General features: G+C 43.1%; 1 protein-coding gene across 3 annotated transcripts in view; it reads right to left on the bottom strand.

Moving 5' to 3' along the window:
- LOC137518833 (microtubule cross-linking factor 1-like) overlaps window positions 1-24,559 on the bottom strand; it is a 229,369-nt gene that overhangs the window by 44,887 nt on the left and 159,923 nt on the right. For all 3 annotated transcript variants that reach the window (XM_068237193.1, XM_068237192.1, XM_068237194.1), the window contains 3 exons: window positions 19,963-20,082; window positions 13,083-13,319; window positions 12,384-12,584 (listed from right to left, as the gene is read on the bottom strand). In XM_068237193.1, the coding sequence (XP_068093294.1) occupies window positions 12,384-12,584; window positions 13,083-13,319; window positions 19,963-20,082 (558 nt within the window). The remainder of the gene's footprint in view (window positions 1-12,383; window positions 12,585-13,082; window positions 13,320-19,962; window positions 20,083-24,559) is intronic.

Here is a 24,559-nt window from a genome sequence, read left to right on the forward strand (position 1 = left end):
AGAAGCTGTCAGCCATACTGTTTCAGAAAAAAACAATATAAGTAGATAAATATTTGCTCTACATAACATATGTATTGCACTGTCCACGTTTTGATTTTAGTGATTTTTCTACAGTAAAAAAAGAGAAAATCCTTTTTAGCATTTCTCATTTTAACTGTGGCTATTATTTAAGCAATCCTGATGTCATTTCCCCCCTTACTCTCCTCTGCCTAATTGTATATGCATAGCCTGATGAGAAATATTGGCCAATCAAAGAGGAACAGAGGTGTGGGAGGGGAAAATAGGAGGGAAAGAGGCTCCAGCCAATCAGGCTGCATTAGTTAAGTCTGTGGGGAAGTAGAAAAGCAAAAAAGGAAACCCAGCATGCCTTTTAACTTGCTTTTTGTGTACCAAATGTTGTGTGCACCAAATATGAGTCAGGTAAACTGGGGAATGATCATTTATCAACAAGAAAAGTAATAGTGATTTAAACTTTTGGATTGCCTGCATCCTTATTACTTGTTTATGAGATAGAAATAAAGAATTGATTTTTTATTTTATGCCAGACAGTTGCACTTTAAAGAGACTCTTTTGGATAAAAGAGCGAGTTTTAGTAATGCCCTCTACTGCCCACTGCTATAGAAGTAAAACTAAAGTATAAGTAAAATGGAACAAAGTTTGGAAGGCTTTGTTAGCCTGAGTGCTCCTGAAGACTGATGGGTCTATACAGTGCTTGTGAGAGAGTGTGCTCACGCATGTGCAGTACAAGGAGGCCTGTCAAGCCTCACAGAGCACTATTCGACCAATGCATTGAATATCTCTAATGGGAGTGATAGCGCTGGAACGAGGTTACCATAAGATGAATGGGCAAGCTTTATCGGACACTTCCCTCTCCATAGGTGAGTGTCTGTTTTGTGGTGAAAAAACAGCATGCTGCAGATGTCCACATAAAAAACACTAAATAGGTAGGAGATCACTTCCAAGCATCTTGCATGTGAATACCTCTAGCCATGGATAGCATGGCTAGAGGGATTCGGATGCATCTTGCATACTGCTGTGCTGGCATCTTGAAAGACGCATGCCGCCACTGTGTGGGAATGGGCCCTTAGTTTATGATGGACATAGGACTGTGGTAGGGATTAGAGTGTGAGCCCATTTTAGGGACAGTTAATGGCAAGACTATACTGTATATACAGTACACTCTGTAAAACACTGTGGGAAATGCCAGTGCTGTATATAAACAAAATAAAAATGTTACTGCCGAAACAGGGGGTCAGGACAGTTTAGATACTGCAGGGTCGGTGTGGGTCTGTTCATCTTTTGCTGGGACTGGGATACAATGCGGGTGTACAGGAAACCTGAGACATACTTTGAAGAGTACTTGATAGCTGTAACAATATATCAGAACAACAGGAAAGAATCACCTCACAAATGGGGGCACTGGAGCCTATTTGCTACGACTACTTTGCAACCACCCAGCTATGACTTCACTCCACACAGCTACAATACCTTTCTGGGGAGAAAGCCTGCATAATTTGGTTGAACATATTTGAATTAAATGGAAGGTCTGGAAGTCTCAGCTTGCTTTGGCATTTGCAGTGGACTCTGCATTCTTTTAATGATAGCCCAGTAATGACACTAGTGTCACCTATGCCACTTCCTTGGGAGATTCACTGACATTCTTTATACGTCTTTTTATATCTAGTCCCCAGTGAACAGTGGCATCTGCTAGACTATCTGGCACCACTGTCTGACCATTAACAGAGTTAAACTTTCATCTGGGATTAATCTGTATTCATTTTTTATTTATGGTGCTTGAGCTATACAACGCAAGTGCAATACTATGAAAATCAAGATGATTTCATGCACATCCCCATGGGCTCATACTTGTGGATTTCACAGCCATAAGAGACACAGGCTAATGACTAGCATATTATCGAGATGCTGTGCAGGAACCCTCATATCCCTCCAGGCCGTCATGCAGTGAACACAGCTTACTTTTGAGTACTACAACTACACAGATGTGCGCCTACCAAAAGTGTTTCCAGGGCTGATTCATGCTATGAGAACTTGTCAGGCATCCTTCACTGTAGAAGGGTATTAGAGCAAACTCTCATCCAGAGTAGCATTGTGCAGAAGTCTAATTAATAATTCACTCTATTATATCTATTTCTTAGAATTTTATTGGTAGCGAAGGCAACTGGCCCAAATCCATATAGTTTATTCATAAATTAAGTAACTGACTCAAACATTTATCATGAATATTGGGCAAGAAGCGTGCTGTATATCTAAGTACACACACCAGATTGAAGTCGCTAAAACCAACAATGAATGCCGTCTCTGTGCTTTTCATGTACTCAGAGCCCAGAAGACTGCAATCAACGGCTCAAGACGGGATCATGGAATGATAGCAGATGAGCTACATACTTTCTTTTTTCTGCGCAGCTGCACTTTGGGACACACTAACGTTTATCTCCTGAAGTGATCTGCTGGGTACAATGCATAAATTGCCCAAACGGATAGTAAGTGTTTAATTTGGCATCATGTAACGATTGGTGTCAGCACGCAGAGAGAATCTGATTATTGGCGATCTGCAGTATCACCAAGAATGCAGATATATACCTGATTAGTGATCTGCAGAATCACCGATAATACAGATATATTGCTAACCTCTGGACACCTCAGCAAAAGAAACACAATAAAGACAGTAATATATCACAGAAGTGTGGAAATATCCACCACACGGCAATTCCTCAGAGGTGTGGTTACCTCTGAATGGGAATCCCGTGAGTGAGATCCTCTAACCAGGCAGAGTGAGGAATCTCGACCCCTAGCAGTAATCGTCTGCTTGGGGCAGGCATCTCGGAGAGGCAAGCCTCAGAGATAACTCTCCAGTGGGAGACGTTCCACTGAAGGGAGAAAGGTCAGACAGGCAAGGGTTCAGCAACAGAGATAGCGGCAGCGGTACAGGAGCGGAAGGCAGAAGAGTAATCGGTAATCAGGCAGAGGTCGGCAACAATAATCAGATAGGCAGAGGTACAATAGCGTAGAGAGAGAGAGTAGTCAAGGATAGCCGGAGTCAAACACAGATAATATCAAATACAATCCTAACTAAGGTGTGAAATCCTTAGTATCAACACCAGGGCCCTGAACTAGGGTCTGAGCGCTAACACAGAAATGTATTCACGACAGCAGACAAAGAGCAAGTGAAGGAAGGCTCCTTTTATGCTGGGAGCGCATCTGCAGCGCCACCCAGCCAATCCCCAGGGCTCCTGCGATCAGCTGACTGGAGAGTCAGCTGACCCTCCTGCGTAAGAGGTAAATATCCTGCCTCTTTGCGTGCGCGCGCGTGACCCTCTGCCTCTGTGCACCAGAGAGACCAGGGTCCGCGCGCAAACGCGCACTAAATACCGCCGGCTGCACCCCTGGACCCGCCGCCATGTCGCCAGCCGCGACGGCGTTGTCCCCACCGTGTGAAGCGGAACTTGCTGGCAGGGCAGCGGAGACCGCCGCCATGTTGCCCCGCGCGGCGGCGGCGTCTCCGTGGGCCCTTACACATCATTTGTGATTCTTATTTTGAACAATAACTAGGTGACCTGTCATTTAGCTTTCATAAAGACTTCAATCTAGCATGTTTTCACAGCTTACGGATCACTGTTCCCTCTTCTCTGGCACTTTGTGACACTTTGAGGCCACAAATTGGTCTACAAATTGGTCTACACTAAATTATTTCAGAAATTCCAGTGTTATTATTTCTCCAGGGCACCCAATACAATAATTCTATCATAACTGAGTCCATCAAAATACTATGCTCAGTGTACCTGGCTGTCTCTCAGTGATGCAGTGTTATCAATGAACTGGAAGGGATACTCTAGTCTTTTTCACATCCATCAGCATTTCCATGTGCTGAGTAAACCCCAAAGCAGTAAATTGTCGGTCGCGCCAATACTCTGGCTAATGCAATTCCTATTTAATCAGATAATCAGACACCAGCAAGAAGCACTTCACATTTTAACTGATCTGTCTACTAAAACCTCTCAATTAGCTTTACAGTTTAGATTTTGGTGAGAGAATACATTCAAAATTTATAAAACTCCCTGCAGTCAGATGTAGCTGTAAGCACAAGTGTAAGCATAAAATAGTTTTCTCAGTGTTGTACAATTATACCTAAAACCGAATATAAAGTAAAATTTATATGGGGAGGGATGAGTTAACAGGAAGCATTCTGCTGGCAGAGGCTGTGGGAAAACAGTAATTAGGTGGTTTGTGAGTTTTTTTCAGAGAAGATAGTTCCCTTGTGACTTCTTGGCTTTAAACAGAAGTTCTAATAGCAGGATAATTCCACTTTCCAGATAGACTTAGGGTCTGAATTACTAAAGCACCTCAACCATCATCAGAGGGGATATTATAAGTGAGTCTATCTCCTCCATAACCAGGTACCACCCCAACCACATCCTACATTCTTGCTAACCACCTAATTCTATCCTCCACTAGAAAAAAAAATCCTTACACTCACCTTTACAGGATTTCTCATTGGCCTCTCCCCTACTCTGGAACTCCCCCCCCCACTGCACATTTATACTCTCCAACACATGTTGTTTAACCACTTAAGGACTGCAGTCATAAAACCCCTTAAGGACCAGAGCCTTTTTTTCCATTCGGACCACTGCAGCTTTCACGGTTTATTGCTCAGTCATACAACCTACCACCTAAATGAATTCTACCTCCTTTTCTTGTCACTAATAAAGCTTTCTTTCGGTGCTATTTGATTGCTGCTGCGAGTTTTAGTTTTTATTATATTCATCAAAAAAGACATGAATTTTGTCAAAAAAATGACTTTTTTAACTTTCTGTGCTGACATTTTTCAAATAAAGTAAAATTTCCTATACATTTGAGCGCGAAAGTTATTCTGCTACATGTCTTTGATAAAAAAAAACCCATTCAGTGTATATTTATTGGATTGGGTAAAAGTTATAGCGTTTACAAACTATGGTGCCAAAAGTGAATTTTCCCATTTTCAAGCATCTCTGACTTTTCTGCGCACCTGTCAGGTTTCATGAGGGGCTAAAATTCCAGGATAGTACAAATCCCCCCCAAATGACCCCATTTTGGAAAGAAGACATCCCAAAGTATTCAGTGAGAGGCATGGTGAGTTCATAGAAGATTTTATTTTTTGTCACAAGTTAGCGGAAAATGACACTTTGTAACAAAAAAAAAAAAAAAAAAAAGTTTCCATTTCTTCTAACTTGCGACAAAAAAAATGAAATCTGCCACGGACTCACTATGCTACTCTCTGAATACCTTGAAGTGTCTACTTTCCAAAATGGGGTCATTTGTGGGGTGTGTTCACTGTCCTGGCATTTTGGGGGGTGCCTAATTGTAAGCACCCCTGTAAAGCCTAAAGATGCTCATTGGACTTTGGGCCCCTTAGCGCAGTTAGGCTGCAAAAAAGTGCCACACATGTGGTATTGCCGTACTCAGGAGAAGTAGTATAATGTGTTTTGGGGTGTATTTTTACACATACCCATGCTGGGTGGGAGAAATATCTCCGTAAATGACAATTGTTTTCTTTTTTTAACACACAATTGTCAATTTATAGAGATATTTCTCCCACTCAGCATGGGTATGTGGAAAAATACACCCCAAAACACATTATACTACTTCTCCTGAGTACGGCGATACCACATGTGTGGCACTTTTTTGCACCCTAACTGCGCTAAGGGGCCCAAAGTCCAATGAGTACCTTTAGGATTTCACAGGTCATTTTGAGAAATTTCGTTTCAAGACTGCTCCTCACGGTTTAGGGCCCCTAAAATGCCAGGACAGTATAGGAATCCCACAAATTACCCCATTTTAGAAAGAAGACACCCCAAGGTATTCCATTAGGAGGATGGTGAGTTCATAGAAGATTTTTTTTTTTTTGTCACAAGTTAGCGGAAATTGAATTTAATTGTTTTTTTTCACAAAGTGTCATTTTCTGCTAACTTGTGACAAAAATAAAATCTTCTATGAACTCACCATACTCCTAACGGAATACCTTGGGGTGTCTTCTTTCTAAAATGGGGTCATTTGTGGGGTTCCTATACTGCCCTGGCATTTTAGGGGCCCTAAACCGTGAGGAGTAGTCTTGAAACCAAATGTCGCAAAATGACCTGTGAAATCCTAAAGGTACTCATTGGACTTTGGGCCCCTTAGCGCACTTAGGGTGCAAGAAAGTGCCACACATGTGGTACCGCCGTACTCAGGAGAAGTAGTATAATGTGTTTTGGGGTGTATTTTTACACATACAGATGCTAGGTGGGAGAAATATCTCTGTAAATGACAATTATTTGATTTTTTTTACACACAATTGTCCATTTACAGAGAGATTTCTCCCACCCAGCATGGGTATGTGTAAAAATACACCACAAAACACATTATACTACTTCTCCTGAGTATGGCGATACTACATGTGTGACACTTTTTTGCAGCCTAGGTGCGCTAAGGGGCCCAACGTCCTATTCACAGGTCATTTTGAGGCATTTGTTTTCTAGACTACTCCCCACGGTTTAGGGCCCCTAAAATGCCAGGGCAGTATAGGAACCCCACAAGTGACCCCATTTTAGAAAGACGACACCCCAAGGTATTCCGTTAGGGGTATGCTGAGTTCATAGAAGATTTTATTTTTTGTCACAAGTTAGTGAAAAATGACACTTTGTGAAAAAAACAATAAAAATCCAATTTCCGCTAACTTTTGACAAAAAATAAAATCTTCTATGAACTCATCATACACCTAACAGAATACCTTGGGGTGTCTTCTTTCTAAAATGGGGTCACTTGTGGGGTTCCTATACTGCCCTGGCATTTTACGGGCCCAAAACTGTGAGTAGTCTGGAAACCAAATTTCTCAAAATGACTGTTCAGGGGTATAAGCATCTGCAAATTTTGATGACAGGTGGTCTATGAGAGGGCAAATTTTGTGGAAACGGTCATAAGCAGGGTGGCCTCTTAGATGACAGGATGTATTGGGCCTGATCTGATGGATAGGAGTGCTAGGGGGGTGACAGGAGGTGATTGATGGGTGTCTCAGGGGGCGGTTAGAGGGGAAAATAGATGCAATCAATGCACTGGGGAGGTGATCGGAAGGGGGTCTGAGGGGGATCTGAGGGTTTGGCCGAGTGATCAGGAGCCCACACGGGGCAAATTAGGGCCTGATCTGATGGGTAGGTGTGCTAGGGGGTGACAGGAGGTGATTTATGGGTGTCTCAAGGTGTGATTAGAGGGGGGAAATAGATGCAAGCAATGCACTAGCGAGGTGATCAGGGCTGGGGTCTGAGGGCGTTCTGAGGTGTGGGCGGGTGATTGGGTGCCCGCAAGGGGCAGATTAGGGTCTAATCTGATGGGTAACAGTGACAGGTGGTGATAGGGGGTGATTGATGGGTAATTAGTGGGTGTTTAGAGGAGAGAAGAGATGTAAACACTGCACTTGGGAGGTGATCTGATGTCGGATCTGCGGGCGATCTATTGGAGTGGGTGGGTGATCAGATTGCCCGCAAGGGGCAGGTTAGGGGCTGATTGATGGGTGGCAGTGACAGGGGGTGATTGATGGGTGGCAGTGACAGGGGGTGATTGATGGGTGATTGACAGGTGATCAGTGGGTTATTACAGGGAATAACAGATGTAAATATTGCACTGGCGAATTGATAAGGGGGGGGTCTGAGGGCAATCTGAGCGTGTGGGCGGGTGATTGGGTGCCCGCAAGGGGCAGATTAGGGTCTAATCTGATGGGTAACAGTGACAGGTGGTGATAGGGGGTGATTGATGGGTAATTAGTGGGTGTTTAGAGGAGAGAATAGATGTAAACGATGGATTTGGGAGGTGATCTGATGTCGGATCTGCGGGCGATCTATTGGTGTGGGTGGGTGATCAGATTGCCCGTAAGGGGCAGGTTAGGGGCTGATTGATGGGTGGCAGTGACAGGGGGTGATTGATGGGTGGCAGTGACAGGGGGTGATTGACAGGTGATCAGTGGGTTATTACAGGGAAGAACGGATGTAAATAATGCACTGGCGAATCGATAAGGGGGGGGGGTTGAGGGCAATCTGAGTGTGTGGGCGGGCGATTGGGTGCCCGCAAGGGTCTAATCTGATGGGTAACAGTGACAGGTGGTGATAGGGGGTGATTGATGGGTGATTGATGGGTAATTAGTGGGTGTTTAGAGGAGAGAATAGATGTAAACGATGGATTTGGGAGGTGATCTGATGTCGGATCTGCGGGCGATCTATTGGTGTGGGTGGGTGATCAGATTGCCCGCAAGGGGCAGGTTAGGGGCTGATTGATGGGTGGCAGTGACAGGGGGTGATTGATGGGTGGCAGTGACAGGGGGTGATTGACAGGTGATCAGTGGGTTATTACAGGGAAGAACGGATGTAAATAATGCACTGGCGAATCGATAAGGGGGGGGGGGGGTTGAGGGCAATCTGAGTGTGTGGGCGGGCGATTGGGTGCCCGCAAGGGTCTAATCTGATGGGTAACAGTGACAGGTGGTGATAGGGGGTGATTGATGGGTGATTGATGGGTAATTAGTGGGTGTTTAGAGGAGAGAATAGATGTAAACGATGGATTTGGGAGGTGATCTGATGTCGGATCTGCGGGCGATCTATTGGTGTGGGTGGGTGATCAGATTGCCCGCAAGGGGCAGGTTAGGGGCTGATTGATGGGTGGCAGTGACAGGGGGTGATTGACGAGTGATTGACAGGTGATTGACAGGTGATTGACAGTTGATCAGGGGGGATAGATGCATACAGTACGCAGGGGGGGGGAGGGTCTGGGGGGGTCTGGGGAGAATCTGAGGGGTGGGGGGGTGATCAGGAGGGAGCAGGGGGCAGTTTAGGGACTAAAAAAAAAAATAGCGTTGACAGATAGTGACAGGGAGTGATTGATGGGTGATTAGGGGGGTGATTGTGTGCAAATGGTGGTCTGGGGGGTGGGCAGGGGGGGGTCTGAGGGGTACTGTGGGCGATCAGGGGGCAGGGGGGGGGCAGATCAGTGTGTTTGGGTGCAGACTAGGGTGGCTGCAGCCTGCCCTGGTGGTCCCTCGGACACTGGGACCACCAGGGCAGGAGGCAGCCTGTATAATACACTTTGTATACATTACAAAGTGTATTATACACTTTGTAGCGGCGATCGCGGGGTTAACAACCCGCCGGCGCTTCCGATTGGCCGGCGGGTTGACGTCGCGGGTGGGCGGAGCCTATTGCCGGTGGATGCGCGCGCATCCCAGCGCGCGATCCCCGGCCAGAGAGTGCCCCAGGACCTGACGCCAATCTGCGTTACGTGGTCCTGGGGCTGCCACTTTGCCGCCGCCAATATGAAGTAGGCGGTCGGCAAGTGGTTAAACGCAACTATAAAACTAACCTTTTCATGCAAGGACATACATTTACTGAAAGCATACCCTGACTAATCTCTATCTCCTCAACAATCTATAAGCAGCTAGGTCACTACCCCATCTTGTGTCTCCTTCCCTTCCCCTTTTTTTGTAATCTTGCAAGGCCAGCGCTCCCTGTATTATGGTTTCTTGCAAGTTCTGTTTTTGCACTGTAAAACATTTTGTATCATCATACTTATGAAGTGTTTCCTTTGCCTTAGGTACCCTGTCTTGTAATGATAACACATTTCATGAAACTAGTTCAGAAATGATTCTGTGATCTCTAGAAATCCTTCAGTGTGTTAGCCCAAAACATTATGCACAACATTTTATGAAGTTGGTGAGCAAGTGCTGGCAAGATTGAAGTGCTGGTATATCAGAAACAAAAATCCCTTTTTAGATACATTGGTGTATCGGTCCGGTGATAGTTTACTCACGGACCTATTTACCAAACCCACTGATCGGAACTCTGTTTTGGAGTTCCATAGTTTCCTTCCAAAACATGTTAGTAACAATATCCCTTGTGGTCAGTGTGTTGAGTGTGTGGTTTGTAATTGCAAATATGAAAGAATGATGCAATGTTATAAAAAAAGCTATATAACTGAAAATAAAAGTATGATGCTGCTTTAAAGAATTTCTAAGGCAAGAGATTGAATATTACACATGGCAGTGAAAGAGAATGTGTGTATCGTACTGAAAGAAATATTGAATTCATTATTTAGTCATTTCCCTTAGAAGCATTTTAACTCATTGACTTTTATTACATACAGAAATCTCAATCATATGTTTTCCTAGATAATGTCTATTATAGGGATTATTTCATTAGATCATAGAGTAGCAAAGTCAGTCAACACAAGATAAACCGCACAAAGAGCTGCCAAGACTTAAATTAAACCTAATCCTTTAGTGACAAAAAAATTACAGAGGGAAATAATCAGGATGTCTTTATGTTAAATCTCTTGTTGCTGTAAATAAAAAATAAGCAAAGGGTCTAATTTACTGTAATAGGGCAAATCTATTTTCTAGGTATAGGATGCAATCCGACCATACCTACCAGAATTCCTTCTGACTGCACCCTGCAATCTGGCACTCCATGTTGAATTGGCGCCATTTTCTGATCCCCCTATTCTAACACTAAATCTCCATCCTAATGCCTAACAGGACCACCCCCCGCCCCCTAAGCCTTATATTAACCCCTCTCTTAATGCCTAACACTAACCCACCGGTACCCACATTTTCCGATATAGTAGCTAAAGTATTAACTATTAGGCTAGTGATAGTCATTTGGCTAATATTACATCAAATTGCTAGCATACTACTAGCCGATTGGCTACTAATAGCTGATCAGCTAAGTACTAGGCCCCTGACTCGCCATTCGATGGTGTATAACCATCAATATCAACATTAACATTATGGTCTAGTTTATCTGATCCATATGTGATGCATCTGTAGAATGTGTTGCTGCCTAAAAAAATTAGTCTAAAATAATAATAAGCTAACAGACACATGAACCCAGTCAGTACCGCAACAGCAAACTGTTTCATGCATCTACAACCTGTACTTCCTTGAATAGAACACTTGGGTTTTAATGCAAGAGACACAATTCTGAGTAAAGGTTATGAAAGTGCAGAAAATGCTCTAACCTGAGCCTAGATGACTATGCTAAGCCTCCACTATAACTGTAAAGAGTTCAGGGATGAAAATGCGTACAAAGGATTGTGACCTACAGTGGAACTAAAGTAACCATTTAAACGTTCCTAAAAAGGGAACTGCCAAATGAGAAAGTGAAAATACAGTACATTTTACTTTCAGCATAGGATCTTTTTTTGCATTGTAATAGTTGTGGCTATAAATAGGGCTAGTACCTTGCTGGTTGTGTTTTCACTGCAGTGTGACACAGAGACAGGAACCGCACTGCCAGATACTGTGACTGCGAAGTGACATTGACATTGAATAGAATTTGACAGACCAACAGAGACTGTAAGTAAACTGTGAAACTTACAAAAACTTGGGCTGGATTGTGACTGCACTGTGACACTGATAAAGACTTGGACTGCACTGCCAGAGATTGTAACTGCACTGTGGCAGTGACAGAGATTTGGATGTAACTCTGAAAACTGATAGAGACTGTAATACTACAGTGGCTGGGACCACACTAATATACTTGAGACATGTCCAGATAGTATACTTCTGCTGACTGAATCTATCATTTGTGATTGCTTTAGTTGTCAGTTTTCTAGCAGCCTGTGGAAGTCCTGCATGTTCAGCTTGGCCAAGCCCTATAAAGAAGAGAGGACAGAAGAAGCTGGAAGGTCCTTGTACTACCCAAAGGTGCGGTGTAAAGATAGTTAGGGGGTGGAGCTAGCAAAGACAAGATGATTCTTGGAATTGGGCTTTATGGTGACACATCAGCCAAAGTATTGCTTTTCAGATCTGGACTGAATGGGGAAAGTAACATTTTCAGTGAGACTTTCACTGCTGTATGGAAAAGTGCTTCCCAACAACAGAAATAAAGAGACATATTTCAGAAAGAAAGCAACAGAAAGACTGTGAGCATCTGTGGGGTTTTTCTGCTATTTGTGTCCGCTTTGAGACTATTCCCCTGACTTTCTGTCTTAGCAAAAGCAATTAGGAGGAAATCTCTCCGGGGAGGCACAAACAGCAATAAACACCTCACAAACGTTCTCTCGGTTCCACACTCTCATCTGAAATGAAAAAAAGGAACGTTCTGACTAGAGTTCCTTTTCCAGTCTAATCGGCCTGAGCACATTTACACATCTCTGTGCATTTTTCAGTAACACAAATCAGTCTGTCACATTGATGAGCTGCTGCAAAATGCACAGAAGCACACAAGTGTGCTCAGGCCTTGCCAAATGCTGGAAGCATGAACTCTTATTACTGATATAAGCAGTGCAGTTTTGATATTTGTTTCCTCTCTATTAAAGAGGTGTGGTTTGCTTGTGCTTGGAAATAACAGGAATCACCAAATCCCACATACCTGCTTCTGATGCTGGAGCAGCTCAGCTGTCTGTAGCTGGGGGCTAAGTTCTCTGCTATGCTCACTGGCGGAATGTTGGGAATAATCTGTTAAGGCAAATACTCCATCATCCTCATCGTCTTCCCCTTCCTCCAAGTCAAGATCGTTTTCTCTGAAGTCAAGGTGGCCAGCAATCTCCGGGAGGGCATTTAACTGATCAATCTGCAAAGAGTTTGGAAATACTTCAAAATAGTTATATGTCAGCAACATTACCAAGTTTTACCCGCTGGTGGCAGTATATGTGTGAGCTGCAGTGGAATTCTGCAGCCCACTAGAAGGTGGCAAGCTCCGTGGACCAATCTCGCAACTCCCTGTGTCTCCTTTAAGTATTATTTGGAGCGCTACACACTTGTATCTGTCCACCAGCAGATCCTTCTCATTAGACTGGGATTGATTATGCAGCAGTTGTGGACTCCGCTCTTCCTGCACTAGGCTGCTAGCACATTTTCCTGCTCAGTATCACCTAAACTTAACTGCCACGGTCATAAACATAATATGAAGTTGAAAGAAACCTGCAGCTGTAAAATCATCCATTAAGTATTTTAAAATGTAATCAATTTACAAACCTTTCAGTAATGATAATAAGCAATACATTGCTCACACTATCAAACGTCCATCAACTTTCTACAAATTAAAAAAAAAAAAAACACAACAGTTTACCTGTAACAATTCATCTCCAACTTCTTCTTCCTCCACCCGCTTGCATTGCCGCCAGTGTGCCAGGAGCCATTTTAGTTTAACATAAAGAACAAAAACACTTTGTTTGAAGTTCCTCAGTTCGTGCTGTAAGAGGTTCTTTTCTTGGCCCCATGTTTTCTCCTCTAGTTTATTCTGCAGAGTAAGACTCTGAACCTCTAAATCTTTCCTCCGAATGTTCTTCAAATGTTCCTCCTCCAGCTATGGGATGATAAGCACAAGCTTGTGTTACTACTGTATGACCATCATCTACCATGTGACTCCACAATGTCACATAAAAGCAGCTGATGACTTATCCAATTTCCAACAGGAGAAAATAGGCTAAATATCTATAGCTGAGGTTGTTGCCTTTAACCATTTGAATGTTACAACCTGACATTAAAGTTCAAGGGACAGAAAACAATGCGATAAGATAGCTAACCCTTAAAGAGACACTGAAGCGAGAATAAATCTCGCTTCTTGTCTCATAGTGAGCAGGGGCATGTGTGCCCCTGCTAAAACGCCGCAATCCCGCGGCTAAACGAGGGTCCCTGACCCCCCAACCCCCCACCCTGCAAAATCAACGACCAACTTGGTCATAGATTTTGCTGCTCTTCAGGCAGGGCTAACAGCTGCAGCCCTGCCTCTCAGCGCCGTCTATCAGCGACACATCGCCGCCTCTCCCCCGCCCCTCTCAGTGAAGGAAGACTGAGAGGGGCAGGGGAGAGGCGGAGATACGCGCTGACAGACGCGCGTGAGGCAGGGCTGCGGCGGTTAGCCCTGCCTTAATCCGGAAGAGGGGATGCGCTGCTCGGAGGGGATTTCGGGGGGTAAGGGACCCCTGTTTAGCCGTGGGATATCGGCGTTTTAGCAGGGGCACACATGCTCCTGCTGACTATGAGGTCTGAAGCGAGATTTTTATTCCCGGATCCGAGTGGATCCGAGGTGAACTTTTACTCATTGCATAATTGTGTTCATTTCCTATGGTTTGTAGGGCATTCCTCAAGCCAAATACTTTTTTGTTTTTGTTTTAATACTCTAATTCCCTATAAACTAAATAAACCACGCCCACGGGTTTTCAGAGAGCCTTGGCAGTAGCAAAGGCTCATGGGAGCTCAGTCTGGGCAGGAGGAGGAGGTGTTACTAGCCATTGATTTCAGAAGCAGAGGGGAGGAGGGGGATTAGGTTTTTTTCACAGGCTGAGTGCTCAAGATACAGATAAGCCTGCCTCTGTGTAATGTTTACAAACAACATGGCTGCTGTCATTGTATCACTGGAAGAAATAATTAGTTTCTATTAAAGCTGTTTGCAGCTAGATTTGCTGTGTAAACTTTAGATAAGATATATAGACAAGTTACTTGTTATAGTTAGTTTTTCATCTCGGATCTGCTTTAACCCTCCCACTATTGGTACGTAACCCTTAATCCTCCTTCTACCAATACCTAACCCTTAACCCTTCCTCTATCCTCCCCAAATTTCCTTACATTGCTGAAAATCACAGATTTTATAATGAGGAGTATATGGCGGTGCCTTTCTTTGGTGCCCCATATGGTCCTAATGGTAAGCTGGGATGTAGAGGAGTCAGAGAAAGTCACTGGTGGGCTCCTTGACACCCACTAGGCCCCAGTCACCTGTCTAGTGCAAGTCACTCTAGTAAGTCACATAATTACTAGTTTCTGGAGGTAATTAGGTAAGTTAACACCTTTCTTAACTAACATTTACAATTCCAGGCAGCCCGGGTACTGAGGAATTGAACCCCAATGCCATACTTTGAATATGAAACAAGTAAAATTGTCTTCATAGCTGTCACCATTATGTTATGTTAATAACATATTACTAGCTTTAATTAATTGCCTGACATTGACTTGTAGCTAAAGACATGTATTAGTATTAGTATTACATGTTAGTCGCAGCACCAAATCTGTAGCCTGCTAGGAAAATGAATGAGAATGAATTGTAATTGCCACCAGAATGTTGTCTGTCTAAATTTGCTTGTAACCTTAATTTCCCTTTCCATGTGTCTATATTGCTGTGATCTCTTGGTTATGATCAGCTTGGATAATTACACCTTCTAGCTTTCATCTCTTGATAATCATACAATGCTACTGGTATCCTGTTATGATTCTATCATCAGCTTCCCTTGTCTCAGGACTAGGAGTGCCCAGATTCTCCCACGTAAGCCAGTAGCTTGAGAATATTCCTAGAAAATAGTGGCTGTTGGCCAGGGTGAAATTACTTGTTTTAGTCTACTATTTTAAATAATAAATTAAATAAAGAAAAGCAATAGCAGAATCTAAGTAAATCTAACTACAAACATCATATAATCATTATCCAACCCTCAGGTTTATGGCTGGACTGAATCATAATCAGATGTTTATAGGGAATCCAGACCTTCTTTGGGCTATGTCTGCTAGGGGAAAATCAGTCTGCCTCAGATCAAGATGTCGATCCTGGAGAACAATCCTGAAGTTTTCCAGCAAGATACAACAATATACCCAATTTCAATCATTTATGATAACTACATTAAGGGGCCTCCTGAAAAAACATGTACCGGGGGCTATTTGGTCACCACCGTATTAAGGTGGTTCCTCACTGCATCATTGTACCTATTTGGGCACCTCATGTTGAAAAAGGACATTGGCATATGGGTGCTATGCTAAGGGAAGAGGGGGGGATCTGGTGATTATTTTGCCAAAGTTGAGTTTAATTTGCCTTCCTAAAAGAAAAGGTATTTGCAATAAGTACCAACTTAACCACTTGATGACCCAGCCTTTACCCCCCCTTAAGGACCAGCGCTGATTTCGCTGATCAGTGCTGAGTGGGCTCTACAGCCCCCAGCACAGATCAAACACCAGGCAGAGCGACCAGATCGCCCCTCTTTTTTCCCCACTAGGGGGATGATGTGCTGGGGGGGTCTGATCGCTCCTGCCTGCGTGTGGCTGGCGGGGGGGGGGCACCTCAAAGCCCCCTCCATGGCAGGATTCCCCCTCTCCCTCTTCTCCCTCCCTGCCCCGGAGATCGGAGGCTACACAGGAACGGATCTGTCCTGTGCAGCCTCTAACAGGCTCCTGCCTGTCATGTGACAGCGATCCCTGGCCGCTGATTGGCCGGGGATCGCTGATCTAGTACAAAGCTGCTACTGTTAGCAGCGTTGTACAAATGTAAACAAAGCGGATTATTTCCGCTTGTGTTTACATTTAGCCTGCGAGCCGCGAGCAGGCTATTCACGGAGCCCCCCGCTGTGAATTGACAGGAAGCAGCCGCTCGCGCGGCTGTTTCCTGATTAATTAGCCTGCAGCCGGCGACGCAGATCTGCGTCGCTGGTCCTGCAGCTGCCACTTTGCCGACGCGCGTTATGAGTGCGCGGTCGGCAAGTGGTTAAAGAGACTTTGAAAGAAAAAAACAACCCTCTGGGGGATGCTTACCTCTGGAGGGGGAGGCCTCAGAGTCCCAATGAGACTTCTCCATCCTCTGAAGCTTGGGGGAATGCAGCGCTAGCTCCCCGAAAGTCCCTCGACATAGCCTGACAGGTGTGCACAGGTGCGGGCAATATTAACCTACTGCGATCCTGCGAAGGCGCACTAGTGGCTCTTCATTCAGGCTAAGGCGGAAATAGCTGAGCCCGATCAATTCTCTCTAATGGGCAGGAGAAAAGGACCCGCGTCGGCAAGAGCGGATACGATCGGGCTCGGTTATTTTAGCCTTAGCCCGAACAAAGAGCCGCTAGTGCACCTGCACAGGATCGCATTAGGTAAATATTTACCTCACCGCTGTTCAGGGGTCCCAGCGCTGGATTGCCTGAACACCAGAGGACGGAGGAAGCCTCGTTAGGATCCAGAGGCTTCCCCCTCCCAAGGTAAGTATCCTCCAGAGGTTTTTTTTGTATCTTACAGATTCTCTTTAAAGTAGAATTAAACTCAGAACTTCTTTTCTGTTAAAGATAAGCCACTACGTGATACAGGGAAAAAAAAAATCTTCATTACAATATATAGAACTAACAAAAAACCTGAAATGTTAACTGCACATTCCTGGGAGCACAGAAAGGGATAAGTGTTTACTTATTATCACAGATCCATGGCACAGCTCAGAGCCCTGATTCTTACTTGCTGATAACAGCTTATTAGACAGGCTGATCTCTCTAAACACACAAAGAACTCACAGCAGCGTATTTCTTAGTAATTACGAAGTTTGGGACTGCTTTCATCTTAAAATCTATGCGGCTTGGAATTGGCCAGAATGCCAAGACCCATGCTTGTGGGCTCAGTCTTCCTAGCCAATTGCTATCTGAAAGGATCAAGGGGTTAATAAGGCATAGGGAAGGGGGTGGGTGTTTGTTTTTATTTAATTAGAATCATTTAAAAAATAACTCCAGATTTTTACAAAGTGCACGTGTGCACAGGCATCATAATAAAAAAACAAAATAAAAATGTTGCCCTGTACAGGGGCCGGGGCCGTCAGTTTGTATGATCTGATCACACATGCACAGTTTCCTAATACTTTCAACTCTGCCACTGTGCTCAGCAGTACTGTGTTCATCAACATGCGGAAGCACTGAGCTCAGTTTTGTTGCACATGGTGGGCTGAGTTGAAGCATCTCTGAAACTGTTTTGTTCACACAGGTTGAGATCATACTCTGTATGTGAGACAGCAGATTAAGTATGAACCAGGCTTTCAGATTAAGTATGAACCAGGCTTTAGTGACTGCCTCCTTCTTCAAGGCCATGCATTAATGAAGTAGCCTTGGTTAAGTAGTCTCATTAATACTGATAGAATCCTACATCTGACATCAAGTACAAATTAACATATATTAGAGATATTTGGCATACTAATATGTATTATGTTTTAATGCGAACACCAATTAAAAATTAGAACAGGAAAAAAAATGAAATTAAAACACAAAGAAAAAAAATCACAAAAATGGGGCAACAGTTACCCTGCAGCAGCTGATGCATATTTAATGACTTGTACAGACTTGCCACATAGCTCAGTACTGCAGGGCAGCACACATGCACTGTAAACTGATGATAACTTATCATTTGTGTGGAAATTACCTACTCTCTGCATCTATAACTACAGTACTTAAATACAACACTTACTAAAAGTCTTTTCATGTCTAGATCCCTCTGCAAGTCATCTCCTATCCTACAGTCTACACTGAAAGGCTAACATGGCCACAGATACACTATTTTAGTCTGCGGTCGGGAGGCCAGTAAAGATGGCCATACACTTATCGATTTTTCTACGATGATTTCTGGCACATGAAATCTACAAGAAATCGATGCCCCAACATGCTGGATTGATAGATTTTGGGCAAAAATCAAATTGGTCAACTGCTCTGGACAGAAATTTTCGATCAATCAGCAGCTGTTGGGAGTGTTGCCAGATTGACGGCCTATAGCACTGCACTGCATTGATTTCATGCTGAAATGTATTAAAATGCCTAGTGTGTAGAAGAGTTTGTTCCCTCTCTGATCAGATTGGATCTGAAAGGAATCATTTTTTTTAGCCACATCTGGTGCCATGTGTAAGGGTATCGACACCTGTAGAACGTACTTCTGGCTTGCCATTTGTAGGCTAACATACTATACACACTGAAGGGCAATGTCTGTAGACACTGTGCAATGCCTGCTTAAACTGTGGATAGATATTCCCCATTATCAATAAGCAATGCTGCCATAGGAACAAGATGCTCAGAGGAAGAAATATGTTACCTTGAAATAGATACGTTCAAATCTTATCAATAATATCCCTTTAAAGCTCCCGCCAAGCTAGAAATTACTCAAAAAAAGTTTGATATTACATTTTTACCTACTTTTTAGCACTTTCCCAAAATGCTAAGTGCTGAAAAGTTTGTTTTTTTCAGATGAGATTAAAATTAACTCCTGGGAGAAAAGATAATTGATTAGGGCCACTGTGTATAGACATGAAATAGGATTAGAGGTGGTGTTGCCTAATCCTGCTAACTGTGTATACCTAATCTGGGCCTAGGTACATACTATACGGTACTTTGCATCCTTTTAGTACACACTTTATGGCCTACGTCATTTTGATGGACCTGTATGCCTACATTAAATTTCAACATGTCTAAATCTGGGCGCTGGGTGAAGCTGAAAGACGGCCTATGCTACTCTTTTCAAAACTATTCCCCTACTGACTACCTACTTATATACCTGGCCACGTATTTTACTCTCCAGTTACTGCCAGTGGCCAAATTACCCCGTTTGTTTTCCCAATTTGGGCTACAGCTATAACCAAATAAGTCAGTGAGTTCGGCTATAGCCGTAACTCACTTAACGGCCTAATCCTGCCCACCGGGCTGCGCCCAAATCAGCTGTCTTGACCTGTATATCTTCTTTTTACATGAGTTTAAATATAAACATACGTATACAGCAGACATACATTTACATATTTATGACATTTATTTTTCATACCAGTGAACTTCCCATTTCTAATGATTTAGGTAAAACAGTGACAGAGCAAACTCCAGTACACTTATTAACATAAGTGCATTGGAAATTGAAGAAGTTGCCCAGAGCAACCAATTAGGTTTCATATATTGAATACAGCATAGAATTTCATTGGTAGCTCTGAGTTACTGCATTCATTTGTTATGATAACATTGCGAATAGGTAATTCATTTCTAGAAGGAGATACATCTTGCTCTTTAACTAAAAATGTCTCCGTAAATAAACACAACTGAGCTTATTATAAAGGCTACATTATTAGCGATGATGCACAGCGGGCAAATGTTACAAGAAGTTAAATCAGTTCTCAGATGGCAGTCCCGTTATGGATGATTTTACTTCTTTGGGGAGACAAGTGTGTGTGGCCATATAAATGCTGGTGGATTAGGGGCTTATAATACCTGGATAAGCCTGTCTGTCACCTTTTCACGCTCCTCTTGATGAAGTCTCCTTTCCTGTTCAAGAATAGCCTGCAGTTCACGTAATGTTGAATTCTTTTCAGGTGATACATAGTTGCTGAGCTGTACACAGGAAACAACAACAGAAGAGTCATACAGGCAAAACTACCGTATACACAGGCAACATAAAAGTCAAAACCAAACTCAAATGTTTTTCTTTCAAAGCAAACTCCTCTTTTCTTCCATGTTTCGCTTCTAACCCCACCCACAAACTTCTTAGGTATTGAGCTTCACTGATCATAACTGGTTCAGTGCTCTAAAAATAACATATATTCCTAATCAGGAATAGTTAAAAGCAGAAAATTGTATCTTTCTCACATCTCATAACAAAAAAAAATAAATTCTAAACTGACTGATAATCGTTTATGATAACTTCATCTGACATTTTATGTCTGGTCAGCATTCACGTGGGCAGCTTGGCTGTTTCCTGAGCAGCTCATGAGCCCATATGCAACTCACTTTTTCACCTGAGTTTTCAGCTAGGTGATATTTTTACAGCTTGTCATAAAATGCCATTGAAGCCATCAGCAAGAAAATACTCAAAATAAATTTGATAGTACTTTTTCACCAACTTTTGGGTGCTTTTTCAATTGTAAAATGCTGAAAATTTAGTTTAAAGAGAAGATGAAAATTATCGCCTAGATAACTCAGGTGGAAAAGTTAATTGCATATGGGCCATGGTGTCCTACATAGAGTCAATATTTGGGGAGCATAACCCACAGCAGCAATCCTCCATGCTAGTGGGTCACTGGATAGTGGGTCACTGCAAGAGCGGCCACTAACGAAATCTGGATCAGCAATTGCTGCACTTTAGTCAATTACCAAACTGCATACATGTGCATAATATAAGCACAACATTTGCACCAACTCAGAATTAGTAATATCTCACTGACTTGCCTAATGGGGAGATTAAAGCCCTAGTTTAGGAAGTTGACCATATGCATTTAATGAAACAATACTTTGAATAAACTAAGCATAGAAATGTTTTTTAAAATCTATTTTACATTTTGCAATATAAAAAGGAAAATACGTTATACACCAATTCATAAAGCATAATTTCTACTCAAAAGCACACTGCTGTCTGCTCACTGCCCATCAATTTGAAACACGCCCCCTTTAGTCACATGGGCCTGCAGTGTGATTGAGCTGAAGCCTTGTCTTGCTGCTGTGTCATGGCTGCCAGTCTCTATCTAGTAGAAGGCTTCAGACTGGAAGGGGAGGAGTATGCAGGCAGTAAGAGGTTGCTGAAGAGATGAGAAACTATGTGTTGGTGTAGCACGTATTTTCCTTTTCTTTTACAATTAATGAACTGCAACATCTTTAAAAAAAAAAAACCTTTTTATGCATACCGTAATTGATTCAAGATAAAATTCTATGAAATGCATACAAAAAACTGCAAACCTCATTATCTGACCATAAGCTAGAGAAATACAATAGTTAGAAATCCCCCAAAAGAAGGGAAAATCCCACTTTTACCAGTTGTCACTGGAACAGACGTTCCTGTTAAGAGGTTTACTCTCAAGTTCTGTTATGAAAGAACAGCTGAAATATGTTGGTTTTCCTTCCACCTCCTCCCATACTGAATGCCGCAGGAACAAGAAATAAAGGCAAGTCCCACACTTGAAAAAGGTTTGTCAGAGGTTATAATCCACTTCTTGTTTTGTCCACAGCTAAAATTAAAGCTGTGGCTGGAGTCAATTTTTTAACCCTTTTTGGGACCGGCTGCTTAACCCCCCTTAAGGACCAGGCTATTTTACATGCAGGGGGGGTCAGGCAGCCGAATCCCTAGTGTCGCTTACTGGGCATGGAGTCCTCCCTGTAGCCAGCAGCCTTTACTCACCTCCCATGCTTCAGCGATGAGCAGCTGTGGACACCTCCGCTCTGGCTGGCATCCCCGCTCGTACTGCCGCTAAGTTCTGGGTAGCTGCTTGATGACATCAACAAGCCGGGACCTCACGACAGAGCGAGCGGGGATGGCGGCTGGAGCGGAGCACCGATCGCCGGGGGAACGTCAGGAAGGTGAGTAGATCCTCTTCTTCCCCCCCTACCGCCGCAGCTGTAACAGTCATCACTACGATCCGCCGGCGATCGTAGTGATCATGTGATCAGGAGCCATACGCAATGGCCCCTGATCACTGAGGGAAGATGTCAGCTGTCATATGACAGCTTAATCTGCCCTCTCGGGTGTGCATGATCGCGTCGGGAACGGAAATGGCGGGCGGTGTAAATCCTACGCCACATCAGGCTAGAATAGCTACAAGTGCAGCGTAAGTTTTACTGCATGCAGTGCCCAATAGGATAATATTACCTCATGGGTGACCTGCATTTCCCGATCAATGGAACTCTCATCTAGCAGGTCTCTGGTACGAATCCCAGCCAGGACACTATTTGCACTGAGTTTGTATGTTCTCCCCGTGTCTGTGCGGGTTTTCTCCGGGCACCTACGTTTCCTCCCACATTTTCAAAGCATACAGATAAGTTAATTGGTTTCCCCCTAAAATTGGTCCTAGACTGTGATGAACATATGACTATGGTTAAGGATTAGATTGTGAGCCCCTCTAAGTGACAGCTAAGCGACAAGACTATACACTCTGTACAGCGCTGCAGAGGATGTTGGCATTATATAAATCTATATATACCATATAATCTCAAGCTTGGGTATAGTAAACATTCGGGTATAGTAAACTACCTCTCCAGGTCCCAGACAATTTCTGGTATACAGATCCCTTACTACCTGGGAAGATATGATCTCGGGGCCTCAAACCCACCCTCTGCATACCTGGGCAGAGCTACAAACAGCCAATCACATTTCACCCATTGACGTCAATGGAAAAATTTAAAAGGCTGTGATTTTCACAGTAATAAATCCAGAGTCCCCAAACTCGGCAAAATTGGTCACTTGATGACCGAGGTTAAAAATTCAGTGAACGTGGGTGGACCATAAAACAGCCAATCAAAATTTCAGCCATTATTTTACATAGGAAAATGTAAATACTTAGATGGCACTGTTGATGGTTGGGTCCTCAAACCTGGCACAGTAAGTCACTGGGTGACTGGGATTAATATTCAGGAAAGTAGGTGGAGCCTTCAACAGCCGATCAAAATTTGCCTATTGATTTTCAAGGGGGATTTAAATTGCTGCTATTCTTACACTGTTAGTGGCATTCTGAAAGGGGGGGGGGGGGGGCGGGGAGGACACGGACGGGTGACCTCCAACCATAACAGAACACTAACTGATGTTCTGCTAATCAAGGCTTGTGCCAGAGGTTAGGGTTGGAAAGGGCAAATATACGATTGCTGATTTGATTGGAAAGGTTTGAATTGAGCAAGTATTATTTATAGTCTGTACTTCACTTTCCTGAACTGACTATATAACAGTGCTGAGCAGGGAGGTATATTTAATTATGCAAATGTTCATGACTACATCTGCTATTTGGCAACTACCACAAGGGCTGACAGAGGAGAATACAGATACAGTCAAATTACAGCTGCTTTGTGCCTCTAAAATCATTGTTATAACAGACAGCAATGTCCTTTATTTTAGATATGCCAGGTACAATATATTGCAAAAGCTATCAACATGAAGGGTAAATGCATCATGTATCTTGGACAAACACACCTTAGCAGCACAAACTGCTAAAGTACTGACAGCAAGTACTGGCATACTGTGTACTTATTTACATATAAGTATTATTTAACAGAGAGTAATAGAAAAAAAGTGCACACTATTGTACCTGACTGCTGAGTACTTTCTTGCTTGCTGGGGGCTTAAAATGCATTTTATTGATATGGTGTGAAAATGTCATCTATGAGAAAACTTAGCAGAAATGAGAATTGAATAAGGGCCTCCCCTTCGAAGCAGGAAAAAAGGGTGCAGGAGCCCTTACCTAACAAATTGCGCCGCCATAGGTACCTATGATAAAAGCCGCTTTGGACGCATGTCGGTACGGTTAGGTTTAGCCATAGTAAAATATCAGTAAATATTAAATCTAAATTCACTAGTACAATATCATTACCCTTAGTGATATTTAACTAGCGGCACTACCAGCGCCCTTTTTTATTTCATGTATGCCCCCATTTCTATATTCTGCAGTAGAAAGTTACAGACTCAGTCTAAATAGAGTTGATTGTGAAATAAATGACTGTGTGGAAACTGCCTCGCCCAATAAACAAGTCTAATCAGACGATGGGGAGATAGTGAAATGAAATCTGAACAGGAACTGAAATGTATGTAAACTAGAATAGAAAAATGTATTTCTGTCCATGGGCTGATTCAGGCAACACCTGACACTACAAGCATAACATACACAGTGACATTTAAATCTTTGTTGTGATACAATCCCGACATAACAACTGCAGCAAACTTGGACTCAGGATCGATAGATTAAAAGTGTCCTATTTTCTATATACTTTATATTTTTAAAATAACTAGCACAACAAAGACATTTTAGAACAAATGCAATATTTTATCCCAAAAATTTACTGACAATCAATTTTTCTTTCAAAACCAGCCTTAGTCTATGGTAAGAACATTACAACA

This window comes from Hyperolius riggenbachi, chromosome 5 (assembly GCF_040937935.1).
Source record: "Hyperolius riggenbachi isolate aHypRig1 chromosome 5, aHypRig1.pri, whole genome shotgun sequence".
NCBI classification, from domain to species: domain Eukaryota; kingdom Metazoa; phylum Chordata; class Amphibia; order Anura; family Hyperoliidae; genus Hyperolius; species Hyperolius riggenbachi.